At 46.2% G+C, this 16,491-nt stretch overlaps 1 protein-coding gene across 17 annotated transcripts in view; it reads left to right on the forward strand.

The window, feature by feature from the left end:
- CLEC16A (C-type lectin domain containing 16A) overlaps nucleotides 1-16,491 on the forward strand; it is a 231,934-nt gene that overhangs the window by 14,365 nt on the left and 201,078 nt on the right. For 16 of the 17 annotated variants that reach the window (XM_024233546.3, XM_024233547.3, XM_054533474.2 and 13 more), the window contains exons 3-6: nucleotides 3,616-3,749; nucleotides 10,332-10,480; nucleotides 12,290-12,395; nucleotides 14,103-14,226. In XM_024233546.3, coding sequence (XP_024089314.1) covers nucleotides 3,616-3,749; nucleotides 10,332-10,480; nucleotides 12,290-12,395; nucleotides 14,103-14,226 — 513 coding nt within the window. The remainder of the gene's footprint in view (nucleotides 1-3,615; nucleotides 3,750-10,331; nucleotides 10,481-12,289; nucleotides 12,396-14,102; nucleotides 14,227-16,491) is intronic. The other variant, XM_063717575.1, reaches the window with a different exon arrangement.

The raw sequence follows: 16,491 nt of genomic DNA on the forward strand, positions 1-16,491 counted from the left end.
AGGTCCAGGCTGCAATGAGCCATGATCTTGCCACTGCACTCCAGCCTGGGTGACAGAGTGAGACCATGTCTCAAAAAAAAAAAACAAGGGCTGTTAACTGTGAACTACCTCCCTTACAGATCTGCCTTGATGTCTTAGTGCAGAAGGATTTGGGACTGGGTTATGACAACCACCAGACACGGGTGTGTGTGTGTGTGTGTGTGTGTATTATAAATATTGAGGCCACTTTTAAAACTCATTTTTGAAAAGTAGAGGTGTTCTATTTTTAACCTGGTTTCTTATTAGATATCCGAACAAGAAGGATATTACCCTTTCATGGATTCAGACAGAATTAGGCAGCACTGAGCAAGTTCCTCAATATAGGTTCAGGATAGATTTATATTTTCATCAGTAAGGTTATCCAATAAAGCTACTTGTGGAGATGCAAACTCTTTAAAATGCAAACCTGTAAACACTGGCTATGATCTCCAAAGCAGAACATGTGAGTAATGAAGTTGTGTTTATATACAGACCTAGCTTCCTTTAAGGATCCATGGGGAATTTTGTTTTGTTTTGTTTTGTGAGATGGAGTCTAGCTGTGTCATCCAGGCTGGAGTGCATTGGCGCGATCCCAGCTCACTGCAACCTCTGCCTCCCAGGTTCAAGCAATTCTCCTACCTCAACCTCTCGAGTAGTTGGGATTACAGGCACGCACCACCACGCGGGGCTAATTTTTGTATTTTTAATAGAGACGGTGTTTCGCCATGTTGGCCAGGCTGGTCTCAAACTCCTAACCTCAGGTGATCCACCCACCTCAGGCTCCCTAAGTGCTGGGATTACAGGCATGAGCCACCGGGCCCAGCTGGAATTTTTTTTTTTTTAAATATCTTTTTGGAAATGAAAAAGGCCCTTGGGTTAAAGATTAGAAACTGTGTCCCCCTTGACTAGAATGGACTTATTTTTTTTTTTAGAGACAGGGTCTTGCTGTGTTGCCAGGGCTGGTCTCAAACTCCTGAGCTCAAATGATTCTTCCTCCTCAGCCTCCCAACGTGCTGGGATTACAGGCATGAGCTACTGCACCCTGCTTAGAATGGACCTGTCATTCTAGGTCCTAAGATGACACCCTGTCCATCTGTCATCTTAGAAAAGCTGCTGAGCTCTTAGGGTCTCCATGATTGTTAAACAGTTATCCAACAAAGTCCCTAAGAAAATTTTGTTTTTACTACATTTTAAAATTTTGGAATAATTTTAGATTTATAAAAAAGTTTCAAAGATAGTATAGAATGTTCCCATTGTAAGTGTCTTACATTACTAGCGTGCATTGGGCAAAACTAAGAAACTGACATTGGTACAGTATGATTGAGTCAACTTCAGTCCCCATTTGGATTTTGCTAGTTTTTCATTAATATCTCCTTTCTGTCCTAGGATCCCATCCATGTTCCCACAGTACATTTGGTTGTCGTATCTCCCCAGCCTCCTCTGATCTGTGACTCTTTTTTAGACTTCCGTTGTTTTTGCCACTCTGAAAGTTTTGAGAAATGCTGGCCAGGTCTCCTGTGGAATGTCCCCCAATCTGGGTTTGTCTCATGTTTTTCTCATGATTAAACTGGCAGTTAAGGGGAAGAAAGCTATAAGAGTAAAGTGCCCCTCTCATGCCATCATCACAAGGCATTCACAATGTCCACATGACATCCTGGAGATGTTACCTTTATCACCTGGTTAAGGTGCTGTCTGCCAGGTTTCTCTACTATAAAGCTACTCTCTTCTCCTTTCCCCACACTGTTCTTTAGAAGAGAGTTACCAAGTCTACTCCACCTTTTCATGATGAGGGGCTGGGGGTTAAGGTCTACCTTCTAGAAGGGGGCAGTATCTACATGTATTATTTGAAATTCTTCTGCATGGAAGATTAATCTCTTCTCTCTCATTTATTTATGCAGTCATTTGCTTATATTAATATGGACTCGTGGATGTTTATTTATACTTTGGGCTATAATTCAGTATGTTGTTATGTTAGTGCTCAAGTTGTTTCAGCTTTGGCTATTAGGAGCTCTTTCAGGCTGGTTCTCGTGTCCCCTTGACATGCTCTCTTCCTTTTGTTTTTTGAGCACTTCTTACTTCCTGGTACTGTAAAATGTTCCAGTCCTACAATCACCCTTTTTTCCCAACGAGTTGCCCACTCCCCTATGGAGTTTTAAAAAATCTAGGTTCATGGATTTTATGCTAGACCTGCTGAGTCAATCCCTGGGGCAAGATCTAGGTACAGGCATTTTAACAAGTTCCCAAGTTGGTCACAGTGCGGCAGTGAGTTTGCTGGTGGCCCTTAGGAGTCACTGATTTATGCAACTTGAACTGAAGTTAGACAAAAATAGGCCAAATGACAGAAATACTCTGGAGGTCAACATGAATGGCATTTACAGGCAGATGGGCCTCCGAGTTGGAGAAGATTGTAAGGGTCTTTTTTAGGCCATTTAAATTTTTTCATTTACCCATTCATGGATTCAGACAGAATCAGGCAGCACTGAGTAAGTTCCAAGCCCATGACCTCACCACTGTGGAGATGCCAGACGAGGACAGAGAGGCACCCACAACTGAGTCAGCCCGCAGGCACACCTCATTTCTTCCAAGTGTCCCAGATGCAAGATTATCTGGTGTTAGCTTGAGTACAAGAACACATAACTAGAAACGTCATTCTCTTCCTTTAAAGAAAGGCACTGGATGGTCTGTTTCCTTTTCAAGACTGAAAGAGCCAACGTGTACCCGCAGAAGCCAGTGCCGCTAGGCTGTGTAAAGACAAGTATCCTATCCACAAGGAGAAAGGCAGAAACACACCTAGGGATGGGTTAGTAGGGTTTCTCCACCACATCAGTACCTGTGTATTTCTTTCTAGTTATTTTCCCCTAGAACTTGATAATTTGGGAACCACAGTACATTTGGTTGTCATATCTCCCCAGCCTCCTCTATTCCATGACTCTTTTTTAGTCTTCTGTTGTTTTTACGACCCTGAAAGTTTTGAGAAATGCTGGCCAGGTCTTCTGTGGAATGTCCCCCAAACTGGGTTTGTCTCACTTTTCTCATGATTAAACTGGCAGTTAAGGGGAAGAAAACTATAGGGGTAAAGTTTTTTGGGAAATTTTTTTTTTCTTTCTTTCTTTTTTTTTTTTTTTTTTGGCTCTGTCAGCCAGGCTGGAGTGCAGTGGCCTGATCATATCTCACTGCAGCCTTGAACTCCTGGGCTCAAGCGATCCTCCCACCTTAGCCTCCTGAATAGCTGGCACTTCAGGCATGCACCACCGCCTAATTTTTTTTTTCTTCTCTGTAGAGGCAGGGGTCTCGTTATTTTGCCCAGGCTGGGTCTTGAACTGGCCTGAAGCGATCATCCTGCCTCAGCCTCCCAAAGTACTGGGATTGCAGGCATGAGCCACTGTGCCCAGGTCTAAAACTCATTTAATACTCAGAATTATCTTATTCCTTTGCTGGGAATTCCAGTTGTGGCGGGTGACAATGGGTAGCATGACCTGTGCAGATACCTTGGGGGAGACGGGTGAATCTAATACTTGTGTTGTGAATGAAACCAGATAATAATTTCTGTTCCACATGTGGAAGCAAGCCATTGATGCTTTTCCATTCTCTCCCCAGCTTCTTCCTGGAGAAGAATATGTTTGTTTTCTTCTTGAACATCTTGCGGCAAAAGTCGGGCCGTTATGTGTGCGTTCAGCTGCTGCAGACCTTGAACATCCTCTTTGAGAATATCAGTCACGAGACCTCACTTTGTAAGGACATTCCTTAGTATTTGCCTCTGTACTGCTGTGCATCTAGCAGGATGAAGTCTAGCATGGTTTTCTGTGTCTGTGCTTACTGTTAGTCGGCTCAGGCTATCCTAACAAAATACCATAGACTGAGTGGGTTAAACAATAGAGATTTGTTTTCTCACTGTTCTGGAGCGTTGAAGTCCAAGATTGGCCAGGCATGGTATCTCATCCCTGTAACCGCAGCACCTTAGGAGGCCAAGGTGGGCAGATCACTTGAGCTCAGGAGTTTGAGAACAGCCTGGACAACAAGGTTAAACCCCGTCTCTACAAAAAACCATGAAAATTAGCTGGGTGTGGTGGTGTGCACCTGTAGTCCCAGCTACTCAGGAGGCTGAGGCAGGAAGATTGCTTAAGTCAAGGAAGTCAAGGTTGCAGTGAGCCATGATTGTGCCACTGCACTCCAGCCTGAGTGACAGAGCAAGACCTTGTCTCCAACAAAAAAAAAATGTTCAAGATCAGGTTGCCATCAGGGTTGGTTTCTAGTGAGGGCTCTCTTCCTGGCTTGCAGATGGCCACCCTCTTGCTGTGCATGGCCTTTCATCTGTGTGTGAGTGAAGAGAGATAGAGAGAGTGCTAGCTGGTGTCTCTTCCTCCTTCTATGGGAACGCCAGTCCTACTGGATGAGAGCCCCCACCCTTATGACCTCATTAACCTTAATTACCTCGCCAAAGGCCCTGTCTTCAAATACAGCCACAATGCGGGTTAGAGCTTCAATGTAGGAACCTGAGGGGGACATAGTTTAGTCCCTAACCCTGTGTTTGTTTCTGTGTGGTGGGTACTATGAGAGGGTTCCCCTCTGCCGATGATGCTGGGGGTGTTTGCATTTCTTCTTTATGACTTGCTGTTAAAGAGTTGGGGTCGCTGAATCATCAGCCAACGGAATAAGCACTGGAAGAAGTAAGACAGGGAAGACCTCGGCCAGAGGGCAGGCAAGGGTGTGTGCATTGGTACCAACCCTCCTGCTTCAGTCCCTTCACCCAGCTAGTGAGTGGGTGACTCCGAACTTCTTACCTGCCGTCACTAAGCCTCAGTTTCGTCATCCGTAATAACCACCCCTGAGAGGCAGGTGTCGTCAGTGCTTTCATTTTAACACCCAGGCGCCAGCTCTAGCAAAGCCAGAATAGAGAAGGGGTTTCATCCCAGACGATTAGCTAAGTGGTCTTCAGTGAGGGGACATTTGCCATCATCTATAAACATTCTTGGGGGTGCTGCTGACATCTAGTGGGTAGAGGGTGGGGGTGCTGCTAAGGACAGGCTCCCCACAACAGGGAATTACCCAGCCCAAATTGTCCCCAGTGCTGAGGCTGAGAAACCCTGGTTTGGTTCCTAATCCTCCATGCTAGACCGTTAGCTTTGTTATTCCAAGGTGACTTCACCAAGCCCTGGCCCTGCCCACCAGAAGTGAGGGACAAGTGGCCAAATGTCTATATCAGAGGCAGGCTCTAAGTCCCCAGGACAGGTCTGAGAAAAGTCTGCAGTGGGCAGAAAGAGGTAGAGATGGTGGCATTCCTCTGGCCAAGAGGGAGAGGAGAAAGGGCTGCTGAGTGATGGCTCTCGCAGCCGCCGCTAGGTGGTGCTGCTGCCTCAGAGACGCCTTATGCTTCCCAGTGACCGCAAGTTGACAAATGTGGGCCGACTCCTGTCTCCCTAAATGGTTTCCCTTGTTACCAGCGCCTGTTTCACTGGATATGAAATGACTGCGGTTTCTGAAAGCTCTGAGGGGAAGATCCAGCTCAGTGGCACAGGCCCTCGACTCAGACTGAACCAGGTCCCAGGCCCAGTTCTGCCCCACACTCGCTCCCTGCATGTGCCTGGACAGTGAAGGCTCCGAGCTGCTGTTGGTGCATCTGTCAAGAGGAGAGCACAGTGGCTACGGCATAGAGTGGCTGGGCGTGAGCGTGAGAGCAGGTGTTGAGAGCGAGGCACAGGGTCTGGCAGATGGGACATGGCCATGGTGTCGATTTTATCCTTTAAGGCAACATCACCCTCAGTGTCCCTGCCCTGGGAAGCCTCTCAAAGTCCAGCTAGGCATGGAGTGACTGGATTGAGATGGGGGTGGGGCAATCAAAACTTACGGCTTTTAGAGTGTTTCTCTGAATTATATGGCTTTTAAAAATTGTATATATTTAATGTGTACAACTTGATTCAATATATACATATACACAAAAAAATGTGTACATTGTGAAATAATCACGGCAATCAAGTGAATTAACATATCCATCACCTCACATTTGTATGGGGGGAGGTTTGTGTGTGCACATTGTGTGATGAAAATATGCAGTAGATCTGTTAGCAGATTTCAAGTCTGTAACACAGTAGGATGACCTGTAGTCACTGTGCTGTACATGAGAGCTCCAGAACTTACTCATCGTGCATGGTACCCTTTGATCAGCGTCTCCCCATTTCCCTCCTCCCCAGTCCCTGGTAAGCACCCTTTGACTCTCTGCTGCTATGAATTTGACTGTCTTAGATTCTCCCTGTAAGTGAGATCATGCAGTATGCGTGGCTTTTCTTGTCCTGGCACCAAAAAGAGTGCCCTGCTGTGGGAAACCCAGGCAGACGCCCCTGGCTTTATAGCCCCTTCACCACAGTGCTTTTATAAGCCCAGCAAAAAGGGTAGAAATCATTGCACGTTTACAGAACTTGGATTTGTAAGGGGTGAGGAAGATAGACGACCTTTGCTTTTATTTTAATTTTCTAATCACAGAAGAAAAAATGTCCTCATTGTTAAACAACAGAAAGCCAAATGTTAGAAAAATGTAAAGTCAACTTTCTGTAGAGTTCAACCCTAACAATCCATTGTGCACCAGCCATTCTGCTGTTTGCTTTTCTTTTTCCCACCTTCCCAGTGTATCTTAGATCTTATTGTCCCGTTCTGTAACCCTGCCTGATTTGGTTTAGGAGTGGCAGCTTGTTGTGCTATAATCTATTTAACCTGACCACGGGCATTTAGGTGGTTTCCAGCTTTTCACTATTACAAGCAGCCATTTCACAAATGCACCTGTTGCCTGTTGGGGTTAGTGACCTAAGTGACAGAGTCCCGAGAGACTGAGATTACGTACAGGCTCCCGGGTTTATTAGAAAAGGACACCACAGAAAGTCAGCCACATAGTGAGGGGGTAGTGGAAAAATCCCAGCCTGATAACAGAGGTGCCTCCAACTGTCCTATGGTGGCCCCCCACCACCCACAGAGTCATCTCTTGGAGGCCCTGGAAAAGTCCCTGCTGGGGAGTGGAGGGAGCCTGTCACTTTTCCAGCTCCAGGGTACAGCTGAGAGACTCACAGTTGCACATCTGAAGCTTCCAGTATGGTGTCTGTGCTGCTGGTGGTCTGGAAGCCACTAACCAGTCACAGCAGGGCTCAGTAAGACACCCCAACAGCTCCTTATCCTGCCAGCCCATTACCCCTCCCTACTTCTCCCCCAGCAAGAGCCAGAATGACACAGAAAGAAAAAGAAGTGCTCTGGGTATCAGAATCACCTGGGTGACACGATACCCATGTTAGTCTCCAGGTGGATAAATAAACTGTGGACTATTCAGAGAATGTAATACTATATAGCAAAAAAGAAAAGAAAAAGGAAAAGGAAAAAAGGAATGAACTACTACCATTGCATACACAGCAACCTGGAAAGCCCTCAGATGTGGTAATAAGCGAAAGGGGCCAGACATAGGAAGTGTGCGTACTGTCTGCTTCCATTAGATGAGGTTCATGGACAGGCAAAATGAGTCTAATGTGCTAGAAGCAGAATAAGGGTTGCATTGGGGTAGCGGGTACTGACTGGGCAGGGGCATGAGGAAGCCTTCTGGAGAGCTGGGAATGTCATATGGTGCTTACACTGTGTGTATATGTAAAAATTCATCATGCTGGGCACTTAGGGTTATGTATGTATGTGTTTTATACATAGATATACCTGAGGCTGGATAATTTATAAGGGAAAGAGGTTTAATTGACTTACAACTCAGCACTGCTGGGGAGGCCTCAGGAAACTTACAATCATGGCAGAAGGGGAAGCAGACACATCCTTCTTCACATGGCAGCAGCAAGGAGAAGAATGAGTGCTCAGCAAAGGGGGAAGCCCCTTATAAAACCATCACATCTCATGAAAACTCATTATCACCAGAACAGGATGGGGGAAACCACCCCCATGATTCAATTGTCTCCACCTGATCCCTCCCACAACACGTGGGGATTATGGGAACTACAATTCAAGATGCGACTTAGTTGGGGACATAGCCAAACCATATCATACACGTACGTGTATGTATATTTCCACATATGTCAAGCTGTCCACTTAGGATTTGTGATATACATAACCCCATCTTAAAAAACATTAAGATTCCTAAGATTCTGCCTTAGACCCATTGACTCCTTGCTTGGAGGGATTCCCAAGCACTGCCTCAGTAGTTGTTATGAGCAGGAGATTTTGAAAACCGCTCTTCTAAGACTACAGACCACACAGCCTGTCTGCCATGCCCACTCAGAGTGCCCAATGGCTTTTCTGAATGCAGTGGCTTTCCTGGAGAACTGACTTCCAAGGAGGACCATGCCACAGGCCCACACTGTGGCTTCCGTCACGATCCCTGGCTCCCAGATTCCTCTTTGTGGTGTTTTTGATGATTCCCAACAGACTGTTGAGTAATACTTTGATCGACCTCAGTTAGGTACCTCGACGGCTCCAAATAACTTAATGGTTTATTTCCTCTTCACCCAAGAGCAGCTGTTTTCAGTCCTGGAATATGGTAGAGATTTTCTTTGTTTGTTTTGTTTTTAGAGACAGGTCTCACCCTGTCGCCTAGGCTAGTCTCCAGTGATACGATCATGGCTCACTGCAGCCTTGAACTCCTGGGCTCAAGCTGGGACCACAGGTGCACACCATCACACCTGGCTAAAGCTGAGATTTTGAATCTCCAAATAATAGTAATAAGAAGAAGAAGAATGGCAGTTAACATTATCGAGTGCTTGCATTGCGGCCCATGCTGTCCATTCACACAGCCAGTGAATCAGTGACTACTGCTACTGTCCTGAGTGCTTCCTATGCATTTTCTCCATTAACCCTTACCACAACTTCATGAGGGAGTTTTGGCTTCATGAAACTGGGGCGTGGGGAGGGTCAGCAGTCTGCCCAAGGTCACAGCACAGCTAGGAAGTGGCAGGGGCGAGATGTGGACACAAGCAGGCCAGTCCAAGTCCACTATTGAACCCAGAGCTTCCCAAACACGAGCACGCATGGGGAGCCCTGCGCACTTCTCACATGCAGAGTGCTGAGCCCACCCCTGGAGATTCTGACTCCGTGGCGCAGGGCCGGGGCCCAAGATCCTGCAGGTCTGACAAGCTCCAGGGTTGCTGTGCTGCCCATCTGAGGACAAGACTCTGAGTAGCGACGCTCCAAACCATACCCCCAGCAGGTGTCAATCGTGTTCTGCCTTTAGCCGTCCTGGGGGCCGGGCAGGTGAGCTGGTGCAGCGCTCACACAACATTCCAAAGGACAGGCGATGGGACAGCAGTGCCTGCCTTGCAGGGTGGCTGGTAAGAACACAGAGGGAAATATGCCTGGCAAGGGCCCAACACTGAGATATCGTGCTGCAGGCCATAGGCTGCAGCTGGCTGATAGACATGTTTTTGCCAGCCAGCACAGCTTTAAAAGCTAGTTTATTTCAGTGGCAAACATGTCAGGATCAGGAGATGCAGTGTTGGAATCTGGTTTTGCCTCTCTTCACTGTTGAAAGCCCTCGCCATACTGGCTTGCATTTCTGCAGGGCCAGGCACTGGGAGCTAGGGAATGGGGTTGCTCTTCCCATTCCCCAGCTCCCTGGGGCACTTGACCCCAGTGCCCTTGCGCGCTCATCACCCAGTTTTCGTTGTTGGGCCCCCATAATGCATGACAAACTCTGACATCGGACCTAAGTTTGAATCCCTTCTTTGTGACTGTCTCTGTGCACGGGTAAGTTAACATCTCCGAGACGTTTTTGCTCATCTGCAAAATGGGAAGAATGAGCAGGATCATGTGATGGTTAATGGTCATGTAAAGCACTCAGCCCAGTGGCCGGCATGTAGTAGGGATTCAGCAGAAAGGGACCTTTATGAAATCATGTTGCTATATAAGGAGGAAAAAAACCCTAGTGTGGCCTGTTGTGGCCTTCAGAGTTGATGATGTGATTTGTGATGGCAGAAGGGGGCAGCTTTTTACCCTCATCCGTGGGTGGTTTGTGAAAATGCCCACACACCAGCTAATCTCCCCCTACTCCCAGCTCTTTGTTGAACTTTGCCATCAATGAAAAGAAAATGTTGGAGTATCTTTTTTCTATTTGGTGTGGGGGCGGGGGAAGGGCTGTTCTCTGGTGATGCCTTTGAACTTCCTGGTGACTGTGCGTCAAAGATGATCTCTTTACTGGTTAAAAGTTAAGCTCTTCCCAGTTAGTGTGTTTAATCCCAGCAACCCAGAGGCTTACCTGATTCAAGTACATTAACGTGGTCATCTGCTTGTTACCTGGCTTATCTTTCCTCCAGCATGAGTTAACTTGTTTTGTTTTTTTCTCCCTCTAGATTATTTGCTCTCAAATAACTATGTAAATTCTATCATCGTTCATAAATTTGACTTTTCTGATGAGGAGATTATGGCCTATTATATATCGTTCCTGAAAACACTTTCGTTAAAACTCAACAACCACACTGTCCATTTCTTTTATAATGAGGTAAGTAATTGTCAGAGGGGCATCTGTGGGTGTAAAGCCACAAGTGGCTTTTTTTTTTTTTTTTTTATGGCGGCGCCTTATATCTGGATGGTCTTGTGTCTCTTTACAAAGCTCTTATATGCTTGTTATGATTTTCACGGCAACACTTTTGACTTTGGCATGCATAAAAATTTTTTTTAATTAAATAAGTTACCTTTCTATTTAAAAAAATGTAATTCTTTGTAGAGACAGGGTCTTACTATGTTTCCCAGGTTGGTCTTGAACTTCCGGGGCACAAGCGATCCTCCTACCTTGGCCTCCCAAAGTGTTAGGATTACAGGCGTGAGCCATGGCACCTGGCCAGACTTTCCATTGTTAATGTAAAATTCAGTTTGTTCTGATAGCTTTATACTTGGTAGAGAGGAGACATGTCCAGATGGTGTCTTGGGGAAGTGTTGCCCTGTGGGAAAAACAGGAACTCCAGTCAGGGCTGGTTTTGTCACTTCCCTGCTGTGTCACCTTAAGGAAGTCCCAGTCCCTTTCTGAACCTCAGTTTCCTCATCTGAGAAATGGGAATAAGAATATACATCTTGTAGGGTTATTAGGGGTTGAATTAAATGAGATGATGTCTTCAAAGTGCCTAGTATGTACGTAGCTCCCTAAAATCATAGACGTTGCTATTGTTGATAAGATAATGTCCCTGACATTCTTTGGGAGAATTATTAAAATAAACAACTTAAATAAATAAATTGCTCCTGTCCTCACACCTAAAAGGGGTTTGAACAATAGGGTCAATGTATCACCCATACCAAAAGGCCCAGGCACTGGCCATGCTGGGACTGGTTCATCCTGTGGTTCAACCGTATCAGCGAGGACCCAGGCTTTCTCATCTTGCTGCTCTGCTGACTCTACAGTTGGCATCCATCCTCAGGGTCAACCCCTCATGGTCACAGGGTGGCTGTCACTGCCAAAATGCCCGATGAGATCACTTCCCTTCTTGTGTCCCTTTTTAACTTCCAAAGAAAACTTTCTCAGAAGGTTCCCCCAGGCTTCCCCTCATGTTTCCCTGCATCCCACTGAGTACTTCTTAGGTGTCAGGTGCTGGGATAAGCGCAAGACCAGCAATGCTGTCATTTAATCTGGGAACCATAAAGTAGATGTTGTAGATGTAGAAACAGGGGTTCAGGGGTTTAGGAAACTGCATTACACAGGTGAGAAGTGGAAGAATGGGCCATGAACCCAGGTCTGACATTATCTGGACTCATTTTTTTTTTAATTATAATTTTTAAAGTAGAGATGAGGTCTTGTCACATTGCCCAGGCTGGTCTCAAAACTCCTGACCTCAAGCGATCCTCCCTTGTTGGCCTCCCAAAGTGCTGGGATTCTGGGCATGAGCCACCACTCCCAGCCAATCAATCAGTGATTACTACTATTACCACTACTACTGCTCTTTTTTCTTTTTTCTTTTTTTGAGACAGGGTCTTGCTCTGTTGCCCAGCCTGGCGTGCAGTGGCACGATCACATCTCACTGCAGCCTCCAACTCCTGGGCTCAAGCCAACCTCCCACCTCAGCCTCCCAAGTAGCTGGTACTATGGGTGTGCACACCACACGGGCTTGGACTCTTCTGTCTCTTCTGTGGCTTTGCCTTGCTGTCCCTTTCTACACTCCCCATGGGGAATGAACCACTGACTTACGGTTCACATTGGCAACTTTTTTTTTTTTTTCTTTTTGTCTTTTTCTGAAGTCTCTGATGGAATTCAGAGAGTTGGGGTGGGGCCAGGCCTGGCTTATGGGCTTGTAATTTGTTTTCGTTATTTCTTTTGTTTTAGCACACCAATGACTTTGCCCTGTACACAGAAGCCATCAAGTTTTTCAACCACCCTGAAAGCATGGTTAGAATTGCTGTAAGAACCATAACTTTGAATGTCTATAAAGGTAAGTGTCCTCATGGGCTTGTGTCTCGGCTGATTTCTGACTTGGCAGCAAGTGCTCACTCCCGTGTGTGTGCGTACGGTTCTCCGATTGTCACGAGGGAGCGCACTGATGATGAGCCGTGGCAGCTTCTCTCATGAAAAACTTGGAATCCCCTAGCATTTAGCTGGTCGCTCATGGAAATCCTTGCCTTCTCCAGGCGTGTCGAAGTCTTGCTCATGCTGCTACATAGAAGTATGATGTCCCTCAGGCACGTGTGGGATTCAGAGTGGCTATGTTTTAGAATTTGAGAAAACAAAGTTGTCTTTTTAATGTGTCATTTAAATTTTTGTGTCTTGGCTTGTGAAATATACTTTAATACAGCTAAGGGATAATTTGACTTTTAAGTAATATATAAAAACATGTCACATTGTGAACAGCAGGGGGCAATGTTGTATTCCCAACAAGCTGCAAAGCCCAGCACTAACAATTCCTCCTTTCCCTCAAGATGTTCTTAATGCCCAAAACATTGCCCCAGGGAAAAAGCCATTCCCCCACTCTCCGCTGCACTGACACAAAGGCTGCCTGGCCACAAGTTTCCTGAACTGGAATTGCCCTTCCAAGGCGATGCTTGGAAGTTCTCCGCCTAATGCCTGGGTTATTTTCCCCGGAGTCACCACAGTGGAGATGGGACTATTTTCTCAGGGATGAAAGGGCTTTGACTTTCATGAGCCAAAATGTTATTACTCCCTAGTGAGGGTGGGGGCTTCTCAGGGACTCACTCCAGCCTAGCACTGGGCTTACATTAAATTTAAGAACCTTTCTAAGAGCCCAACTGGACCCACCCAGGGGTCGCAAACTGAGGACCTGTGGGCCATATCCAGCCATCAGACATGTTTTAATTGGCTTAGTTTTTAAAAAAATATGTAGTTGCCAGTATTTAAAAATTGGGAGATCTTCCATTATAATCTGGATTTGCACCTTGAAGATGTAGATTTGGCTAGTCGAGGCCCACAGTCCTGCAGTTGGGGGGGTGTCAGCTGGCACAGAAGCAGCTGCCCCTTTGGGGTCAAGGCCCATGCTCCCAGGTCACACGGTGGACCTCTGGCAACTAGCCAACCTGGCAGGCTTCTAAGATTGTGACCCTGGTCCAAGCCACAGTTGGTTCTGCTGCCTCCTGCTCTGTTTTCTCCTGTCTCCTTCTAACTTTCTCTCTCTGTGCAGATGCCTCCCGCCCTAGTCTCTCTCCCTCTGAGCAGCTCTCTTACCTTCCCAGGTCCTAACCCTGTTAACTGTTGTCTGTTTTTTGCTTTTCCTTCAATGACGATTCCTGTGTTCCTTATTCCAGTGTCATGTAAGTTATTAACCTCTGGTTTTCTGCTTTCTTAATCTACCCTTATATGTAAATACCTTGCTTGAGAATGGTGTAATTCTCAGTGTAGTCTAGCTCAGTCTGCTACTGATAACTGGCTCTCCCATGCACCATTAATGTTTAGCCCAACTAATTTATTTTTAAATATAAAATATCATAAGAACTGCCTTGATGACTATAGTTTTATGAATAAGATAAGCATTTTTAAGTATTTCCAGGAAAGACAGACAATTTCAGATTATAGCAGAGGGCTTTTTCATTGTGGTTTTTGGGTTTTGCTTTGTTTTTGTTTTTTTTTTAATCTTCCCCAAGTTATTTTTGGTAGCTTGACTTTTTTTTTCTTCTGTGAATTTTCTCAGTGGATAACCAGGCCATGCTGCACTACATCCGAGATAAAACTGCTGTTCCTTACTTCTCCAATTTGGTCTGGTTCATCGGGAGCCATGTGATCGAACTTGATGACTGCGTGCAGACTGATGAGGAGTAAGTGACACCCCCAGGGCCACTCAGTAGATAGACAGGGTGGTTACGGGAGAATTCTGTTTTCATCAAGGAAAAATAAACTCAAGAACAGCACTTCCCTACCTCTGTGTAGGCAGAGCATGGACTTCCGTACTCTAAAAGGTCCTGCTCACCTATTTGTAATAATGAAATGCTGGAAACAACTCAGACGCATCCCAGAGCAGCGGGGGTAAATCAATTCAGTACAGCCATAGATGGGGCTGCTAGGCAGCTGGTGAGAAGGTCAAGGGGCTCTGTCAGCTGATGAATGTATTAACAAAATGTAGTCTGTCTGTATGATGGAATAGTGTTTGGCGATAAAAAGGAATGAAGCGCTGACACTTGGTGTGGCGTAGATGAACCTCAAAAGCATTATGCCTTGTGAAATGTCCAGAATAGGTGAATCTATAGGGGCAGAAAGTAGATTGGTGGTTTCCTAGGGCTAGGATGTTGTGTGGGGACGTAGGAAGCAACTGCTAATGAGTATAGGGCTTTTTTTTCTTTTTTGAGACAGAGTATTGCTCTGTCACCCAGGCTGGAGAGCAGTGGGGTGATCATGGCTCACTGCAGCCTCGACCTCCTAGGTTTAAGCATTCCTCTCGCCTCAGCCTCCCAGGTAGCTAAGACCACCAGGCCTATGCCACCATGCCCAGCTAATTTTTTTGATTTTTAGTAAAGATGGGGTTTCGCCATGTTGCCCAGGCCGATCTTGCATTCCGGGGCTCAAGCAATCCTCCTGTCTTGGCCTCCCAAAGTGCTAGGATTACAGGTATGAGCCACACGTCCGGCCAAGTAAGGGGCTGCTTGCTTTTTTTTTTTTTTGCTTTTTTTTTTTTTTTGAGACAGGGTCTTGCTGTGTCACCCAGGCTGGAGTGCAGTGGTGCAATCTTGGCTCACTGCACCTCCGCCTCCTGGATTCAAGTGATTCTTCTGCCTCAGCCTCTGGAGTAGCTGGGATTACAGGCATTCACCACCAAGCCTGGCTAATTTTTGTATTTTTAGTAGAGACAGGGTTTCACCATGTTGGCTAGGCTAGTCTTGAACTCCTGACCTCATGATCCGCCCACCTGGGCCTCCCAGAAGTGCTAGGATTACAGGCGTGAGCTACTGTACCTGGCCATAAGGGGCTTTTTTTTGCAGGGGGGATAACAATGTTCTAAAATTGACTGTGATCATGGTCAGGCAACTCTGTGACTCTACCAAAAACCATTACACTGTGTACTTTAAATAATTGAATGTTATGGTATGTGAATTATACTTCAATAAATCTCTTTTAAAAAAGAGATTAGGATGGTGCTTTTGTCCTCAGAGGGATGATTAGAAGTTCCAGAGCAGGATTTCTTTCCCTTGGCTCTATTGACCTCTTGAACTGGGTACCATTGTTGGGGGGGCTGTCCTGTGCGTTGTAGGATTTTTAGTAACATCACCAGCCTCTCTACCTGCTAGATGCCAGTAGCACCCCTCCCCAGTCATACCAACCAAAAATGTCCCCAGACATTGCCAAATGTCCCCTTTAAGGCAAAATCACCCTCACTTGAGAACCACTGCTCCAGGGTGACAGCTTTGCCCAGGACTAGCGAGAGGTGCACCTAGATGGGGTCAGGATGTTAAACGGACCAGGGCAGGCCCAACGGAGCAATTGGGAAAGCTAGAAGCCTTCTATATTTAAACAGTCACGAATGCGAGACATAATGAGACACTTAACTGTAGAAAGAACAAAGTTATACAAGCAAGGAAATGAAATCATAGTCCTCTACTTGGCTCCACAGCGAATGTTATGACATCAACCCCAATTACTGATAACTACTTGTGGGGAAGGGGCAGAGAGAATGAAAGAGTTCTGTCATAACAGGAGGTCGATAGATAATACCTAAAATGGCTCAACTGCAAAATAGAAGTCCATGCAGATTTTCTAGAAATATGGGAGGAACTGTCTGCAGAAACAAGTAACTGCCTCTGGACAGTGAGAAGTAGAGGAGGGCTGGGTGTGGTGGCTCACACCTGTAATCCCAGCACTTTCGGAGGCTGAGGTGGGCAGATCACTTGAGGCCAGGAGTTGAAGACCAGCCTGGCCCCATCTCTACTAAAAATACAAAAATTAGCCAGACATGGTAGTGCACCCCTGTAATCCCAGCTACTAGGGAGGCCAAGGCAAGAGAATTGCTTGAACCCAGGAGGTGGAGGTTGCAGTGAGCTGAGATCGCACCACTGCGCTCCAGCCTGGGTGACAGAGCAAGACACTGTCTC

This window comes from Pongo abelii, chromosome 18, assembly GCF_028885655.2.
Source record: "Pongo abelii isolate AG06213 chromosome 18, NHGRI_mPonAbe1-v2.0_pri, whole genome shotgun sequence".
NCBI lineage: Eukaryota > Metazoa > Chordata > Mammalia > Primates > Hominidae > Pongo > Pongo abelii.